Here is a 17,703-nt window from a genome sequence, read left to right as displayed (position 1 = left end):
CTATTTTTGATAAAGAAAACATATCTCAAATTTGTTCTTTTTGTTCAGTTAGTCAAAAGAGTTGTTTGCAACTTAAAAATAAGGAGTAGGTATTGTTTTATTTCCTAGTATGATAATGGCCTTTTTTTTGTTTTTTGTTGAGGCCAAAACATAACTTTGTTTTGTTTGTTTTGTTTTGTTTCTTTGTTTCTTTTTGTTTCTTTAAACTTTCAGCTATGCAACTTTACCGTGGATGTATCTTGTATCCAGATTCTTTTCAAGTTCAGATGTAGCTTTTATATCTTACATCTCCTTAAATTTTGTCTTTGGCCTATGTACCACGCTGGTGACTCTCTTACCTCGTTTATTAACTATAATTTCCAAAGTGCAGGTCAGTATATAACTTTTGCTTTATATTACTCATAAGTGAGATGTATGCACACACGTGCATGCGTCTATATGTTTGTATGTATATATATTTATGTTTATGCATATGCACAGACAATATTTTTTCCAGCAAAGAAACATGTGTGTTAAACATTCATGATTTTTCTGTCCTAATGTATACTGTATTGCTTGTTACCATCTTGAATTTTAACTTGTTTATAACAGCAACAAAAAAAAAGCTCTGTAATAATGGAAAAACAGCCTTAATTGAAACCTTGACATTTTTCAGACCATTAAGTTGTAATTGGCACATAATGGGAGCTGTTTTGGTCCGTTGAATAGATTATATGCATTATAAAATAATATATGAATAATACTGACAAAAGAGATAAGCCGCATATTCCTAGGATCTGTAATGCACTATATGAACAGTAATATGCATTCTCACTCCATGTATGTAATTTTCATTAGTCATAATGGCAACTTGATAGAGAGGAGATCCAGGATGTGTATGAATATCTATGCATGTACCAGGTCAAAAACTTGATGTTTGAAGTCAAATCTGGATTACATGTCACTCAAGTTTGGAGGCAGATTTGGTGTTGACTTGGGTTTAAGTTGGTGATTTAGAATTAACAGCATTCAAATATTAAAATTTTAAGAAAATAGAATTCATGGCCACATGTGTTTTGTTACCATCTATGAACCTCAACTAAAATCAGAATCCCATGGCCCTAGGCACTCCAAAATACAGTAAGAGATAAACCTTGCCCCAAAATAGTTCACAATATGCTCTTCTGAAATCAGTTCACCTTGAGTGAGATGTGAATGCTGTATCCAGCTTTGTAAGTGTGCTTAATATGCTGTTGGAGAAAAGTAATTTTTTTCCTTTTTTTCCCTCTCTCCCCCCCGCCCCCGCTTGCTGAATCTTAATACAGAGTTTTCAGAATATCTACAATATCCTCAAATGGGTGTTCATCGTGTTCCCACAATTCTGCTTAGGCCAGGGTTTAATAGAACTTTCATACAATCAGATCAAGTTTGACCTGACCAGCAACTTTGGAATAGATTCCTATGTGAGCCCCTTTGAGATGAATTTCCTGGGCTGGATTTTTGTGGAAATGGCCGTGCAGGGAACACTACTTCTTCTTTTACGGCTTTTTCTTCATTGGGATTTCCTTCAGAAACCAAGGTGTGTTACCATTTGTATTCTGCCATAGTGGACACTGAGTTAATTTTTAAAGAAATAAAATAGTGGATTCCTTTGAAGACCCAAAGATAAATACTTCTGATAACGTGGTGTACCTGAATTAGTGGAAACTGCATGAAAAATACAAGTAGTTGCCATTTCCCTTGAATTCTGCTGAGGTTTGATCACTAAGCTTTAAGGGATTGCAACGAGTGAAATAAAACGGAGTTATCCAGAGTACAGCAATGTCCAATTTGCCATGTATCATCTTCTGTTTTAGGGGTCAGTGTTCAATTAACAGCATGGTCAGCCCTTCAGAAGATGTTGATGTAGAAATGGAGCGACAGCGACTCTTTGGTGGAAGAACTGTTAATGATGTTCTCCTTCTGTACAACCTCAGGAAGTGTTATGGAGGTTTCAGTAAGAAGAATACAGCTGTGGAAAGCATAAGCTTGGGAATACCTAGGGGAGAGGTAAAGAGGTCTTTTTTTTCCTTTCAGAAAAGAACACTTCATTCTGAGCAATTGTTCAGACATACTCAGGATGTCTACAGTCAAAGATCTGTAGACTTAGCAGCAGAACAATTTCAATTGTAATAATTTCTGAAAAATCAATAACTGGACAAAAGCTGAAGATCTGGTGGTGTTTAAGAAGCAACAGTTCGCTTATTTTTTGGGTTACATATTCATCAGTCTTAATTTTTTCTTCTTGCTTATCTTTACCAAGTTACTGTTTTATAGGCTAGCATAAGAAAACAAGTAGGTAGCATAGCAGTTCAATGTCCAAAGGGAAAGCAAAGAATACCTATGTCAATTGTAAACTGTGGACTGAATCCTGAATTTGTCACCAAGGCAAACTTGTAATTCCCATGCTGAAATCATCACAGGGTATTTTAATATGGCATATAATATACTAATATACCATTTTAATAAACTGAAATTTAGCACTGAACGTGGTAATCCTAAAGATTTCAGAACAGCATTTATTTGGGTTGGTTTGGATTTTTTTTCCATGATTTTGATGCTTTGGGGAATTGCAGATATTAATTTCAAAAATACAGATAAGGAAAAGACTTTTCTTGATTGCTAATAGAAAATTGGAAAATATGAGAAACTAGTGCGCGGCAGTGCAGGTCTGGTGACATCCTACCAGTTATAGATCAGTTGTTGGGTAACTGGGGTAACCAGGAGGATTTAGTGCTGATAAAAGCCTATTTATTGATAAAGTAGTTCATGAAACAAGTATTTTAAAAGTTATGAAGTGCTATAAGTAGACTTAATATGAATCCTGTCCTAGCTTAAGCATATATTCATTGCAGCTAGTGGCCTGAAATAACTGTTCAGAGTCAGTGTGTGTGTCTTGGCTGTTCAGTGTTCATTTACTTTTACAGCGTGAAGCAGCTCATGAGAAACTGAGAAATATTGACTCTATAGAGTGGCAGTCAGGGCTTTTGAGGTCCTCAGGTTCAAATCTAGCATTTACTAATAATATGGATAAATAATGCATTTAGTTACTGGGCAGGGTTTTAAGTAGAGGGCTAGAACCCTAAATAAGTTACTTCTAGGAATTAGCGGGTAATCAAAATATTCTATATATGGGGTTTTTTTAAATTTATTTTCTGTGGGAAAGGGAATTTGCACATGCAATATATCCATATACAGTATCTTACAGACATATGATAGGAGATATGAAAAGGAGAGAAACTATTGAAGAATTAATATTACTTATTTCTTTCAGCATAGCAGATTGATTGTTTTTGTTCGGTTTTTTTTTTGTTGTTTTTTTTGGTTTTTTTTTGTTTTTTTTTAAATCTCTGTTAGTGTTTTGGACTCCTGGGAACAAATGGAGCTGGGAAAAGCACAACATTTAAGATGCTGACTGGAGATATCATCCCATCTGCAGGACGTGCTGTTATCAGGACTCCTACAGGGTAAATAACACAGGGTTTGATCAGAATAGTGCTAATTGATAATGTTAATGATCAAAGACTCAGAACATCTTCAGTCCTTTATACTGTACTCTGAGGACCTTTTTTGTTCACTTTTAAATGTATATTGCTTTGCTGCTGTTAAGTCTCTGCGGGAAAGCATTTTAGCATTATTTAATTCCGTCTGACAGCTCTGTTAATTGAGAATAAACTTGTCTGGTAGCAAAAGAGTAGACTCTAGGAAGTCTTAGCATACAGCCTTTTAAAATTGTAACAAAAGTCTTAACATACTGTATGTCCAGATGCACGGACATATATCCCCCATACTAGTGCTGCACTGAAAGGTTTCCAGGCTTAGGCTGATGAGCAGTGCTTCAAGTGAATAATTTTAAAATGTTTTCTGACACTTGTGTCCTTCAGAGTAGTTAATTAATTATTTGATCAATATGCTATGTAATTAGGATAGGAGGTAGTGTTGGTGATATTGAGGCTAACTTTGATGGAGTGATAAGTGAATAATGGACTTTTTGGGTTAGATGTAACCAACATTTACCGTTTTTCCCAGAAAAATTGGAGGAGAAGTAAAGTTACTTAGTCAGGCCAAAGTAAAATGTATATGTGCATATATAAATGTATTTTGGGCTAGTTAACAATTTTAAAACTTCTCTTTTCCTAAATGATGTCTATTTCAAAATATGTATTATGGAGAAGGACAGGTGAAGCGTTTAATTCAGAAAATTTTTAAAGGAAGCATTTTGGAATTTCCAAAATGACAAGTTACATTTCTTTGTTTTAGAAATTAAATGCTTTCATAGGTCAGTATTTCCTCACTTCTTTACAGAGATAATGATCAGCAGATTTAACTTCAAAATGTAAGTAGTTCCAGTCATTGCAAAATTCAGTTTTCTAGAAAGTTTAGACTTCTTTTGAAATGGGTACCATCACCACTACTAAACATGATTTTACTTAAGTGTATTTTGTTTGCTTTTTTTTTCATTATCATAGAATAGTTTTGGTTGGAAGGGGCCTCTAAACATCATTTAGTCTGACCCCCCTGCAATGAGCAGGGACATCTTCAACTAGATCAGGTTGCTCAGAGCTCCGTCCTACCTGACCTTGAATGTTTCCAGGGATGGGGCATCTACCACCTCTCTGGGCAACCTGTTCCAGTGTTTCACCACCCTCATCATAAAAATATTCTCCTTATACCTAATCTGAATCTACCCTCTTTTAGTTTAAAACCATTACCCCTTGTCCTATCACAACAGGCCCTAACATCATGGCAGTTGCTTTTCAGATAACAACATTAGAGTTTAAATGGGTTCTCTTCAAGAAATTACATAGATCCAGACAGAGTATCTTACGTTTACCAAAAATGTGAAGAACATAAAAATCTTTTACCTGGTGGTATGTAGTTATTGATATGAATTCTACTCTGAGCTCTGGTACAATGTATCTCCAAAGACACTGTATGGACAAGATCCAGAAGTTGCAAGAGAAATTTTCCGTATAGATGGCCCCTAGGTGAAACATCCAAATGTCCAGGATGCTGCATTCATTAAGGAAGCCCAAAAAGAAGAGATAGAAGAAAAACATTTTAGGGAAAAAAGTTCTTAGCTTCTCTATTATGTGCCGGAAATGCTAGCTGTTTAGGTCTGACAGCTGTTTTAATGAGCGTAGGTAAGTTCTGTCAGGGAAGCGGTCTTGAAGACTCCTTTAGGGTTACCTTTGCTTCTGTTGCATACTCCTGCTAGTCACCCGCTGACTTTGCATGTATGCTACTCTTCTGCCTTGCAACTATCAAAGTTTCTATATTGTTTCACCTATATGCAGCCTTCATTCTCTGGTAGCAGGATATTTTTCAATTTGTGGTCACTTAGGATTTCACATGAAACACAAGTAAAACTTCATGAATTCATAAGACAACCAAGCTAATGACACAAGACACATCCACATGATTCTGTGATCAAAGTCTCTGTTCCAGGCTCAGACAGAGCACGCCTACTACTGTGCCAAGTTTGTGCCTGTATCAGAAGAACAGAGCCATTTCAAATAGCTAGGGAGATGGCCACAACAAAACAAAGAGCTAGTAACTAACAGCAGTGAAAAGGTGAGGGACAGCTGCTTAAATTCACATCTGTAACTTCTTGTGTGAGTAATTCTACTCAGTTCAGGGAAGAGACTGACAGAAGAACGTACATCTCCACTGAAGTTGGTTTAATCCATCAAGTTAAACGGCAAGTTCCTAGCACATTAGGAATGCAGCACCAGAAAGACCAGGCCGGCCATAGGGAACTGAAGTGTGTATGGCATATACATGCTCCTTTTGCTTTGAAACAACAGAAGTGTTGACACAGTCACTTCTAGAAATTACTTCTGACTATGTTTCAAGTACCAGTAACCAGCTTGCAGCTTAGTCACAGTAGGTACTGTGGGCTCAGTGCATACTCATACTCAGCTATCCAGTGCTAATTTGTTGTACCACCAGGCCTGCTGCGATGGAGTGCAGGGTGGAGGGCTGTCATGTGACACTGAGAAGATAGTCCTTATGTTTCTCCTCTTGGTGCGTGTTCCTTTGTCCTAATTCCTCTCTGTGTAGACAAGACCTATTAATATTCTGAGGTATATTTACATGCTCTGCTACTACACTGTCATTCAACTGTGTTGCTTTTAGTGCCACGCTGAATGTGTGCTGCTACTGTTCTTAGTCATTATATTTCATAACAACTTTTTTTTCAAGGGATGCAGTGTAAAAATAATTTGATAACAAAGAACTAAAATGACCATCAAATAATTGTTATTCATGAAGAAGGAATGACGAAAGAGATTTTGGAAAAATGATTCTTAAGAGACTAAGAAGTGATATGAGTGAGGCTTTACAATAGTGATAGAGACTTTTAGATGGTTGTTTTCATTTATAATTTCGCTGAACAGAAGACAAAAATTTTCAGACATTAAGCAACAGCAGCAATAACAATAACAAAAGTGATTTAAAATTAGGTAAAAATTAACATTTGGTGTTCTTTGGAACTGGTGGAATGCTTTGTACCAGGATATCATGGAGGTCAGAAGTTTGGCATGAGTCTGAAGAGGATCTGAGATTTACAGAAAGAAAATAATCTGTAATAACTTTTGATAAGATATTGCCCTCAAGGCAGTATTTAAGCTCCCAGGTTTTGTTTGGATTTTGAGGGGTACTTTTCTATAGATTTTAATGGGATTTGCCTTTGGTCCCACCTGTGCATTCATGGATTGCATATGGCTTTCTCTATACAACATGGTACCAATCTGTATTTGGGCAAACGATTTGGTCTGGTGTGACAATTCCAAAATCCTAATATCCACTTGAAAGCAAATATAAAGTTATAAGAATATGTTTCATCATAACATATATTGTCACTAACACTATGTTTATTGACTACATGACTTATTTTTTCAGAACTCCTAGATAACTTTTCAAAAAATCACAAAACAATTTAACAACGCCTATATTCCTTTTACTAGACATGTTATGTGCCTGTGACTAAACAGTCAGAAATTCTTCTGAGGCCAACTTTAGTATGCTACTGGCATTTAACAATAGGTTAAATGCTCTCCCTGCATATCATTTGTGCTACTTTCATTTCCTCCACTGTGTTTTATAAATCCAACATGAAAGTATACTTTAAGATGCTATTTACCATATAACTGGTTTAAAGAAAAACAAACAAACAATAACAACAAAAAACCACCCCAAACCCCAAACAAAAGTGTCTCTGTGAGGCAGGTGCACTGAAAACAGCCTTGAATTTTACGGGACAGCTTTTGCACCTTTGGACAACACAGGGGACTGGGAATGGAAGATGAGCTTTTTCAAAAGTGCGTGTTGAATTGCAAAGTAGACTTTTGGGAAGTTCAGCCTAAAACACCTTGGAGATCCATGGGCTTATACAGAAAGAGCCTCACACATTGATAATCAAGTTGTATTCAGGGAACTCCTGCTAGATTCTCAAAAAAAAATAAGAAAAACGTACTTCTGAGAGGCAGCTGCCTTTTTAACAGGGCAGAAGAGCAGATTCACGACATCTTCAAGTACTTCTAAAAGATTTGTTGGCCCCTAGGTTTTTTGTTTGTTGAATGTTTAATACAGCAAAAAGGAGCTTATCGCTAAGAACCTGAGAGAAAACTGTGACTGTTTTCATAACAAAAGCTTGCTAAAATGCATAAAAGCTAGATGTTATGTAACAGTTTTCAATATCACTGAGATTCCTAAGACCGGCTGTTATTAAGCAGGAATGTTTATTAAATACTAAAGCCAACTTCATTTCTTCTGCAAATCAGGGTTTCCTGGCATTCTTCTTGATGGGGGGACATTCTTTTGGGGAACAGAAGGCTTCTGATCTGTATTAAGCTTTTCTTTTTTTGATACACTACAAATTAAACAGATATTTAAAAAGCACTATGCCTAAACTTTGTATCTTACCATTTACATGTCAAATGCACATTTATAGTACACAAGCTGAGCAGTCTACCAAAAACCTGTTTGGTTTTTTTTTCAAATTTTCATATCCTTCTACAGAAAATGTTTTTAGGCAACTTCTAACCTTTGCAATCCCATTTCCCATTCTGGTTGTAAAGATACAGTCTTGTGAAGATAATAGCAAAATGCCATTCACAAGGGATTTTGCCTTTTTTATTATTTTGTGTACCTCATCAACATTGCCATTATCAGTGACGTTTCTGTACAAATGAAACATAAAAATAATTATCATATAGAGAGTGTGTCTCCATATTGGAGATATTTGCAACCTCAATGTTAAAGACTGCCAAAGGAAGAAGCAGCATTGAAATAGTTACTTTGGAAGATGTGGAAATAAAATACTGGTACTGAAGTATCAGCAGTCCCTCTTGTAAAGGGCAGAAATATTAAAAGCAAAAAGGAAAATGACTAGAAAGAGTATTTTAATAAAATTTGCTTACCTTTATTTATAAAGTATGGTGCTATAAGACATTAGGAGACTCTGACTAGTTTTGAAACAATGTCCATACAAAGGAGTTATCAAGCTTAAATATGTATAATAGTTAACTGCATGGTCTGCTTGACATTTAGAAGGTATTTTTATGTTCTCTGAAGTACAGCTGTTCCTCTTTAAGAGTACAAATGGACTCAAATTAGCTTATGCTTAGCTCTATTGCCATAACTAGATTGCCACCAGTGCATGAGCTGGCTAAATGAAAAGTAGTATATAAAACTGCAGACATTTTTGTAGTTAATTTTTTTGTCAAATAGCTTGAGGAAGTAAGGTCTGTATTAAATATGTACTAAGAAAAGCTGACACTTAACAAAGTGGTAAAACAAAGGAGAGCAAAGTGAGCCCTCATAGTCCTTGAATCTCTGCTGGGCTGGCGTATCAGCAGATATTGCACATCTGTTCCACTTTTTTTTTTTTTTGAGTGTACGTTGGCCGTTCTTTGTTTTCTTCCCCTTTCCATATTTGTGTCTAAACCTTATTCAGTGACTCTGTGTCACAAAGGCTCCCTCAACTGAGGAGGGCTAAACACAGCTTGAAAGAGAAAGTGTCAAAATCCTTTTAAGTGTCATGTCAAGATCAATGTAAAATAACAAATAATTGGACTAGTGGTTTGTTTGCCTTTTTGGCGTGCTCTATTTTGTAGTTTTTGCTGTGGTAGTTTGCTGAATAGAGTTGACTTTAAGTTCACAGTTAGAGCAAAGTCTCGCTTGTAGTGGGGTGCACAGAGGAAGAAATAGATAAGCTGGGTGTCATGTTGTTCATAAATTGCCCCGCTGAGGCCTGAAGCGTTTGGCAGTCTTCCTCATGTATGTCATGGTTTAACTCCAGCCGGCAACTAAGCCCCACACAGCTGCTCGCTCACTCCCCCTCAGTGGGATGCAGGAGAGAATCAGAAGGGTAAAAGTGAGAAAACTTGGGGGTTGAGATAAAGACAGTTTAATAGGTAAAGCAAAAGCCGCGCAAGCAAAGCGAAGCAAGGAATTCACTCACTGCTTCCCATGGGCAGGCAGATGTTCAGCCATCTCCAGGAAAGCAGGGCTCCACCACACGTAACGGTGACTTGGGAAGACAAACGCCGTCACTCTGAATGTCCCCCCCTTCCTCCTTCTTCCCCCAGCTTTATCTGCTGAGCATGATGTCATACGGTATGGCATAGCCCTTTGGCCAGTCTGGGTCAGCCCCCCTGGCTGTGCCCCCTCCCAGCTTCTTGTGCACCTGGCAGAGCATGGGAAGCTGAAAAGTCCTTGACCAGTGTAAGCACTACTTAGCAACAACTAAACCATCAGTGTGTTATCAACATTATTCTCATCCTAAATCCAAAACACAGCACTATAGTCATTACTAGGAAGAAAATTAACTCTACCCCAGCCGAAACCAGGACAATGTAATTAATTTATCTCCCATGAATTTCCATCTTCCTTCCGCACAGAGAGATCCTCCATGACAGCAGCTCCCCATCCTATTTGAATTGTCAGCCATCTCAGCTGTTGGATTAAAAAGTCGTAGGACCAAAGAACTGCTCTCCAAAGAGGGGAAAGTAAAATATTTCTTTATAGTGAGAACTTGGACTCTTTTGATAGTTATGATATTCAGCTTGATAAATAATTAAAAATGTAATTCAAATAGCTTTACTTGAAAGGCAGAATAAATTTACATTAATATAATGGCTGAGAAAGCTGTTGTTACACTGTATATCAGTATAATTAGTTTAATTATAACTAAGCTATAGTTACATTAATTATATTTTAACCTTGATTTTTTTATAATGTTAATTGAGCATTAGTATGCACTGAATTGAATGTACAGTTAAGAATACAATGGAATGTCTAACTGCTTTTGCAATTTGTAAATTTATATTTCATTTTGACTAATTAATGGAATTTATCTCTCTACAAAAACCATTGTAACTACCATATATATCACTACCTTTATTTTAACTGCATTCAAAAACTGCAGAAAAAGCATACAAAACTGAAGCAAAGCGCACAGCGGAGTCAATAGTGAAACAATTTTTCCAAAAACAGCCATAAGGCTGTTATTGAGGGTACTAAGCTGTCTCTGGAACTTGAAACTGAGGTGTACCTTTGAATGTCAGCTTACAGCTACCTATAAGCTATGTTGCTGGTAACCACTGTAACAAATAAGAACCAAATCTAGTCTCTTCAATAACTAGCCTAGCCTTCTGGAAACTACAGGTCCAGTTCAGGCAGGAGAAGGCAACAGGTTTTGTCCAAGATCATTCTTGCTCGTTCCAGTGTTTTGGTTTCTTTTCAGTGCCAGCAAAGGTTACCTGACTGGAGTGCCTCATGCCACCCCAATGTAGCCTTCAGGGCTGGAATCAGATTTCAGGGGTTTCTTTCAACGTACAAAAGAAATGGATCAATGTAAAAGACCTTAAAATGATCAGTGGAGGAACAGCTCTGAATAAAAACTTTTAGCCCCTTAGAGTTTAGTTTATTACCCCCCGTATCTTGCAAGTCTGGCAAGTTTCTTTCATCAGCAGTACAAATTTCTGTAAGATGAACACTCCAAACTTAAGGAAGCCTCCTTGAGTCCTGGATTTTTTTTCAGGATGATTTGCACTGAAGTATCATAATTCTCACTGTATAAGTGGAGACCAAAGCACTTAGAAATGGATGGAATACAATATCTTCCATGCTTCACGTGCTGGACTGTGCTATTTTTCTTGAGGATGCCATACATTCTGTTGACCTTTTCCGAAACTGTACTGGAAATGTAATTTTACAACTCTAAAATTTTGTTTAACATATAAAGTTTTCTGGACATGTTCTGTTGGTTTTGTCTGTTGCAGCTGTTCCACTTTAAAGGAAAAAAATCAAATAGTAAATGGAAGTATTGATTAAGGATAACAACATAGTCTAAAAATGAAGTCTTCACTAGGAAGGAGAAAACTCGTCTTCCATGTTAGTTCTATGTCTTAACTTGATCAGGATATGTAATCAAAGTTGCTAATAGAATTTAAAGATAACAATTACTCAGTGTTTTTATAATGGTACGGAAAGTCCTGTATTAGTGTAAGAGTCTGGTTTCTTGCCTATAGTTTTTAGATATTACACTGGAATTCATTATGTCTACTGTACTATGGACAAAAAGAATCACAGAGGCTGAGAGGGGATTGGAACTTATATGTTCCTTCTTTCTTTATTTATAAAAAGAGCTGATTTTTTTCTTCCTGTATGTCCTGTTGTTTATATGAATGGCCTAATGAGAAATACTAGCATGCTGATAACAAAAGGACAGAAAACAAACGTCTGTTTTTCTCCAGCTTGGGAAAAAAAAATCAGCATTTTGCTGCATGCTAATATACATTTCAGAAAATATTAAAAAAATATTTTCCAATTTGATTCTGATAACATCATATATGAAGATGTTTGTTAAGGAAGAAGATGATTATAATTAGTTTAATGAATGGCATCAGAATTTAAAAAAAAAAAAAAAAGAAGAGCATTTACAATATATCATTTAGTGAAAAGTTTTTCTGGTATCATGCCATCACTGCTTGAAATGTTCATTTCATTTAGAACCATGAGAATGAAATCTGAAAGATTAACTGAATTTCAAGGAAAATCAGTTTCCAGAGATGAGGGAAGTTTTCTGTTGTAAGATATGTACTATAATTAAAAATTACACTGTGGTTTTCTTTCATCTATTCTTTCAATATTCAGAAAAAACTTAGGACCTGGCTAAACAAAACTGAAGGATGATCTCCAGCTTTTTGATTTGGAAATCTGCTCAGTGATACTGCTGAGGGAATAAGCATTGTACTATACATACCAAAAAAGTCTCAGTAAAAGACCAGAATCCTCATATGGATTTTTTTTTACCTCTGGTCAGATTATTTTCTGCTTTGACAGATACAGAGATGGGAAAAAATTAGGTCTGTGAGTTTTTAGTGAATACATTAGAATCTCTGTATTAATGGGAACTCTTTAAGTGTTCAAGGTCAGCACTAATGGATAAAGTTGCAAGATAAGGACCAAACTCCATAAGAATATTAAATGATCTATTCTCACTGTACTCTTCCTTTATGAAAGCTAAAGGCCAGTGGGTGGGATATTGTTTATCTAAGGCTGTGTGCTTTACAGGAGGCACAACATGAAAATCGTATCTGTACAATTAGCACTGGGGACACTGATGTGTTTTTATTTCCTGATGCAAATGGAGTAACTATTGTCTAATGCAATTCTAGCTAAAGAACATTAGATGTCTGTTATTTTTTGCAGCCATGCATACTTATTTTTTGTTCTTCATGGTACGGACCCATTCCAGACTTAGATGCACCTTATCCAGCTACAGGGTTCATGCTGAGTAAAAGTCCCTGAAATTACCCCTGAGTGTGATTTGTTCTCTTGTGACTGAACTTGGCGTATTGCCAAAAGCCCAGTCTCTAGTTTCTCTAAAGACAGCAGCTGCACCAAAAGGAAAACTTGTTAGTGTGCCTGAATCTTCCTAGTAAAACAAACCTCAGACAGCTCTCTGTGTTCAGCAGCATCTAGATAGCATTTCACTGTGGATAGTGTTTCACTACGTTAGAGTTCATTAAATAAGGAATACACAGCTTCTGACACTTCATGCAAAAAGATCAACATTAATCAATCCATATCTTATGGTAAAGATTACTTTAAAAATAACTTAGTTTGATTTAGGTATGGCTGGAAACTGAGCTGGTAAAAATTCTGCATATATTTCATTTAAAATAACCTATAAGTGGATATATATTAATGAGGAAGTACACTTCTGGTATCCTCTTTCCCCTATCACCCTTTTTCTTTTTTGCTAAGTCTTTTTCTAGAGAGATGTCTACAGACCGTTAACTTCCTTGGCACCATCCAAACCTACAAAGATACTAAAATTTTATATCTTTGCCATTAAGAGCAAAGGACCATTCTAATTAGTCCCCAGCAAGGTTCATCATAATCATGATAATTTATCTTTTGATAGCATTAAAATATATTTTGATGCTGTGGTTCATTATGTAAAATGCAGAATTTGTGTTCTCTTTTTCTCCTCAGATTCCTGAATCTTATTAACAGGAGATACATATTTATATTTTCATTAGTGTTGGTATTTGTAGATCCTGCATTTAATACACTTACTTTGTGTCTAAATGATTAATCATATATTTAGGGTTTTTTTTAACCAGAAATGTAGAAAACCACTAAGGGGAAAACCATTCTGTTACTCAGAACCCTTTAAATTTTTTTTTCTTTCAAAGCTCAGATTTTTTTATTATTAAGTATCTTAATTTTGACAGGCCTTTTCTGTACATGTAAATCAGCATCACTGAATGTTGAATTAGGTGTTGGAATAAATAGGATAGATTTAGTGTCATTATGGGTAATGAGACACCCTTGCAATCAAGCTTGCTTCTTAGCAATGAATGTAATTTCAAGTAATGCCATACAGCTACAAAGCGATGGCCAAAGTCTCTTAAATAAGGATTATTTTATGTTTTTTCCTGTATTGTCTTTTAACCTACTAGGCTTTAATATTCACTGGTTTGTTTCACTCTTGTTTAGAGAATGCATGCATGCACATGTGTGTGCACAGACACACAAAGAATACACAGCAACATTTCCCTCCCTCTCTCTCAACCACTGCCCCTTTAATATTGAACGTGATGCACGCAGTATGGTTTTGAAATATGTCTCCTTAGAGCAGGGTCTACCAAAGAGATAAGGGAGGTAAACCTGGTAAGAATGAATTCTCATAGATCTGTTCTCCTTCTGTGTTGATCTGTTCACTTTGACATGTGCCCCGTTAGAAGAGTGAGGCATGGGTGGCAGTGCTAACCCAAAAGGGACAAGAAGCATGCATTGCATGGGGGTGGTACTATGGTAAGTGATCATAGTGAAGAGATTCAAACCCATTTACCTACGGAGTTGAGGGTAAGTGTCTTTGTCTTGAAGGCTCTGTATCCCAAGGGTGAAACCCAGGGCTGTGGGTTTTTTTAAACAACATTCAAGTCTTTTGCTTTTTCTTTAAACAGGTCAGAAATGGATATACTGTCTGCTAGCTCTGAAGGCATTCTCATCGGCTATTGTCCACAGCAAGATGCCCTGGATGAACTTCTAACGGGTTGGGAGCATCTTTATTATTACTGCACGCTGCGTGGAATTCCAAAACAGGATATCTGTAAGGTAACTGTCCAGAACAGATTTGCAGAGGGACCTGAAGCCAGGTTGGGCTGTGGAGTTTATAAAACAATTGTACTTTTTTTACATGAGAGAATATCTAATATTTCATCTTAACAGCTTTAGTAATAAGATTTTTCATTACTTCTACTTTATTTAAACAATATGGATTTTTTTCTGTCTGTTATGCCAGGTCAAAACACAATAATGTCACTGAGGATAGTAAAATAACGCTAATGAAAATGAAATCTCAAACAAAAACTCTAAAGGAAATTAAATTTATGAATGGTTTGACACCTTCGTGATCACACTTAGAGAACTGGGAGGGAACACCACATGTTCTGAGCTACGCACCTCTGAAAAACTCTTCTTTTCAGAGATGGGTTTAAACTCTGAAGGAATTAAAAATTGGTGAGCGATTGTATAAATAAACCAAACATCTGTGTGCTGAGATGGCAGCTGTCATCACTCTGCTAGTAAATGTCTTAAACTTCACAAGATGGCAGCTGCATTGAAACCGCCTGCTGGGAGCAGTCCCTAAAATATTCCAGCTGCCATACCAGGCTTGGGGTTTTCCACAGAGAAAAGGCCAAATCCCTGTCAGAAAATGCTTTAAGAGTTTATTAGTATAGTTGATGACAATATCTGGGAATGTCACTGAGAGGTTTTGAATTAACAGATACAGATGTAGCTGTGCTGACCAGCAAACTGTTCTTTTTCTATAATGAGCCAATCAGTCAGCCAATACCACAAATTAAGTAGTGAATGGATATAGTGTAAAATGTGGGTTTTTTTCTGTCTTTGCAGACAGAAGTTTCTGATCTGACCTGGACTTGAGTAGCTCGGTCTCTTGTGCTTAATTGCATCTCTATTAACATGAGAAAACTGGAGTGTCATACAAAATTGGTGTCTGTCATTCCTGCTGTATAGATTGATCCTATGTAGTTGCTATGGCTGTAGGACTGTCCTCGTAAGCTCCAGAATGCTGCATGTTGTCTTCCTTTTCCTTTTTCCAGAAGAAAAACTGCATGTAACTGATATATCTTTTTTTCCCTACCTACCCAGCATTTTCTGGCTATTGCCTCAGGATCCACTAAGTTGTTTACAGTCAGTTCCTTGTCTGTACGTGAGAGGGCCGCCTTCTGTTTCTTTGCAGCTTTTTTCCCCCAGCAGATAGGTACTATTCCAGAAAAAGGTATGATTCCTGCAATGGGACATTGAGTATTCAGAAATAACTGCCATCGTGCCCCAATAATAGCACCAGAACAGGAAATATTTTGAAGTTTTCCTGTCTTAAGTTAATAATTTGGGTGTTTCTGGATGAGAGACTGTGGGAAATAAAAGATTCTTACAAGTCTTTGCCCCTTCTCTTGGGCAGTACCCTGCCTGGCTGGACTTTTAATTGACTTTTAACAGTACATTTCTTGCAGGCTGCTTAGAAATCGTCATACAGTCTTTTATTTAGTTGTTTGCTCTTCATAACTCATCGGTGATAGTTTTTACTTGTGAGTACTAGTAGAGTACTGAAAACTTGAATACGTTTCCCTTGATCTAAAGGAAATATATTAAGGGATAATTGTTATTGCACTAAACCCCTCAGCTATAATTACCTGTTTTCTTCATGAACTGACAGCTCCTCTCTAACAGTTGGGCTAAAAGCCTATCATAACTAGCATCTATTATCGTGGCACTTTAATAGGCGCAAAGGTGGCAACAGATGCTGGTGCCTTGTAGTCATTCGAAAGGATGCTGTTAAATATCCATACATCTTACATATGCTATTGAAAGCTTTTGGTCCTAAGTGTAATTTAAAACAGGAATCAAAGTTTGATTGTTTAATTATGCAGCAGTGCTCTTAAAATGCTCTAAACGTGGCTTTTAAGCTTTTCTGTTGTATTATTTTCATAAGACAAGACAATATATTCTTGTAATTCATATGTCCAAATGGTACGCCATGTATTATAAATGAAGCAGTTTTTAACATACCCTAAGAAGAACGGAAATTTCAGAAGCACCTGAATGATAGAAGTTCATAGTTTCAATTAAATTTTGTGGGACTCGCTTAACTCACATACTCTGGGTCATATACATACAGTGTTACTCTCAGCAAGCTCACCCCAGAGTATAGGGTAAGCATACTCCCCATTTGTGACTAGGCTGAAGCACATAAACCCTGGCGGATGGTGATTTTCTGAGAAAGAAATGGAGCAGGAATGAGCCTATAATGTAGGCTAAGAAGGACTTCCCCACATTTAAAATAATTGCCTCAGCCTTATAGGAAGAGTTACTTTCATAACTGACTTGAATTTGCCAAAAGGAGTGTCTTTGAGTGAGAGCTGAGTAGGGCTTCTAGTGCTGTGCTACCTTTCTGACTCCTGAAGTCGCAGACTCTTAGCTATTGTTTTATTTTAGTACTCACAAGTGTGAGAAAAAGCTGTTTAGGTGGCACTGGCAGACACCTTCTTATTGGTAATACCTTATCTGCAGACAGCTGGAGACAGTAGCTTTGAGAAGGGTGAACTGATCCATGTATTACAATGGGATGTTAAAGCTTTAATCTTACTCTCTGCACAAGCCCTGTCAACACCAGGTAGCAGAGGAGAGCGTGTGTGTGTGCGTGTGTACGTGAATCCTGCTGTCACTGCTTGACTTGTGACTCTTTCAGGTCATTTGTCTGCCAGCAGCAACTGTTTTGGAGGATGAGGAGCAGGGTCAGGAGCTATGCGGAAGCTTGAGAATGGAGAGAGATCTGTGGTGTGCTTAAGGACCTGGATTTCACAAGTAAACTGTCCCATGAGGCACTGAACTTTTCTCAGGTGCCTGAGAAATTTTCCAGTTTGCGATGAGCAGGACAATACCAACAGATTTGTATGCTGTGCCTGCAGGATGTCTCTCTCTGTGTATGCATATGTAAATGAACACTATTGCAAATGCGGTCTCCTGCCTGTGTGGTAAGGAGCAACAAGGGTAACCTGGCTTCATATACTTTCTTTGTAGATAATGTGAGAATAGTGCTCTCTCTGAAATATCCGTCATTCATAAAACCCATTTCAA

At 36.9% G+C, this 17,703-nt stretch overlaps 1 protein-coding gene across 1 annotated transcript in view; it reads left to right on the top strand.

Moving 5' to 3' along the window:
• Window positions 1-17,703, top strand: part of ABCA13 (ATP binding cassette subfamily A member 13) — a 152,908-nt gene that overhangs the window by 105,568 nt on the left and 29,637 nt on the right. The window contains exons 35-39 of the mRNA XM_087747914.1: window positions 214-370; window positions 1,305-1,558; window positions 1,836-2,028; window positions 3,376-3,485; window positions 14,505-14,655. Of these exons, the coding sequence (XP_087604040.1) occupies window positions 214-370; window positions 1,305-1,558; window positions 1,836-2,028; window positions 3,376-3,485; window positions 14,505-14,655 (865 nt within the window). The remainder of the gene's footprint in view (window positions 1-213; window positions 371-1,304; window positions 1,559-1,835; window positions 2,029-3,375; window positions 3,486-14,504; window positions 14,656-17,703) is intronic.

The sequence above is a fragment of the Nipponia nippon genome, unplaced genomic scaffold, assembly GCF_047370975.1.
Source record: "Nipponia nippon isolate SJK-2023a ecotype South Korea unplaced genomic scaffold, ASM4737097v1 scaffold_1, whole genome shotgun sequence".
NCBI lineage: Eukaryota > Metazoa > Chordata > Aves > Pelecaniformes > Threskiornithidae > Nipponia > Nipponia nippon.
Note: the sequence above shows the minus strand (reverse complement) of the source record. Positions and strands in the feature narration are given on the sequence as shown.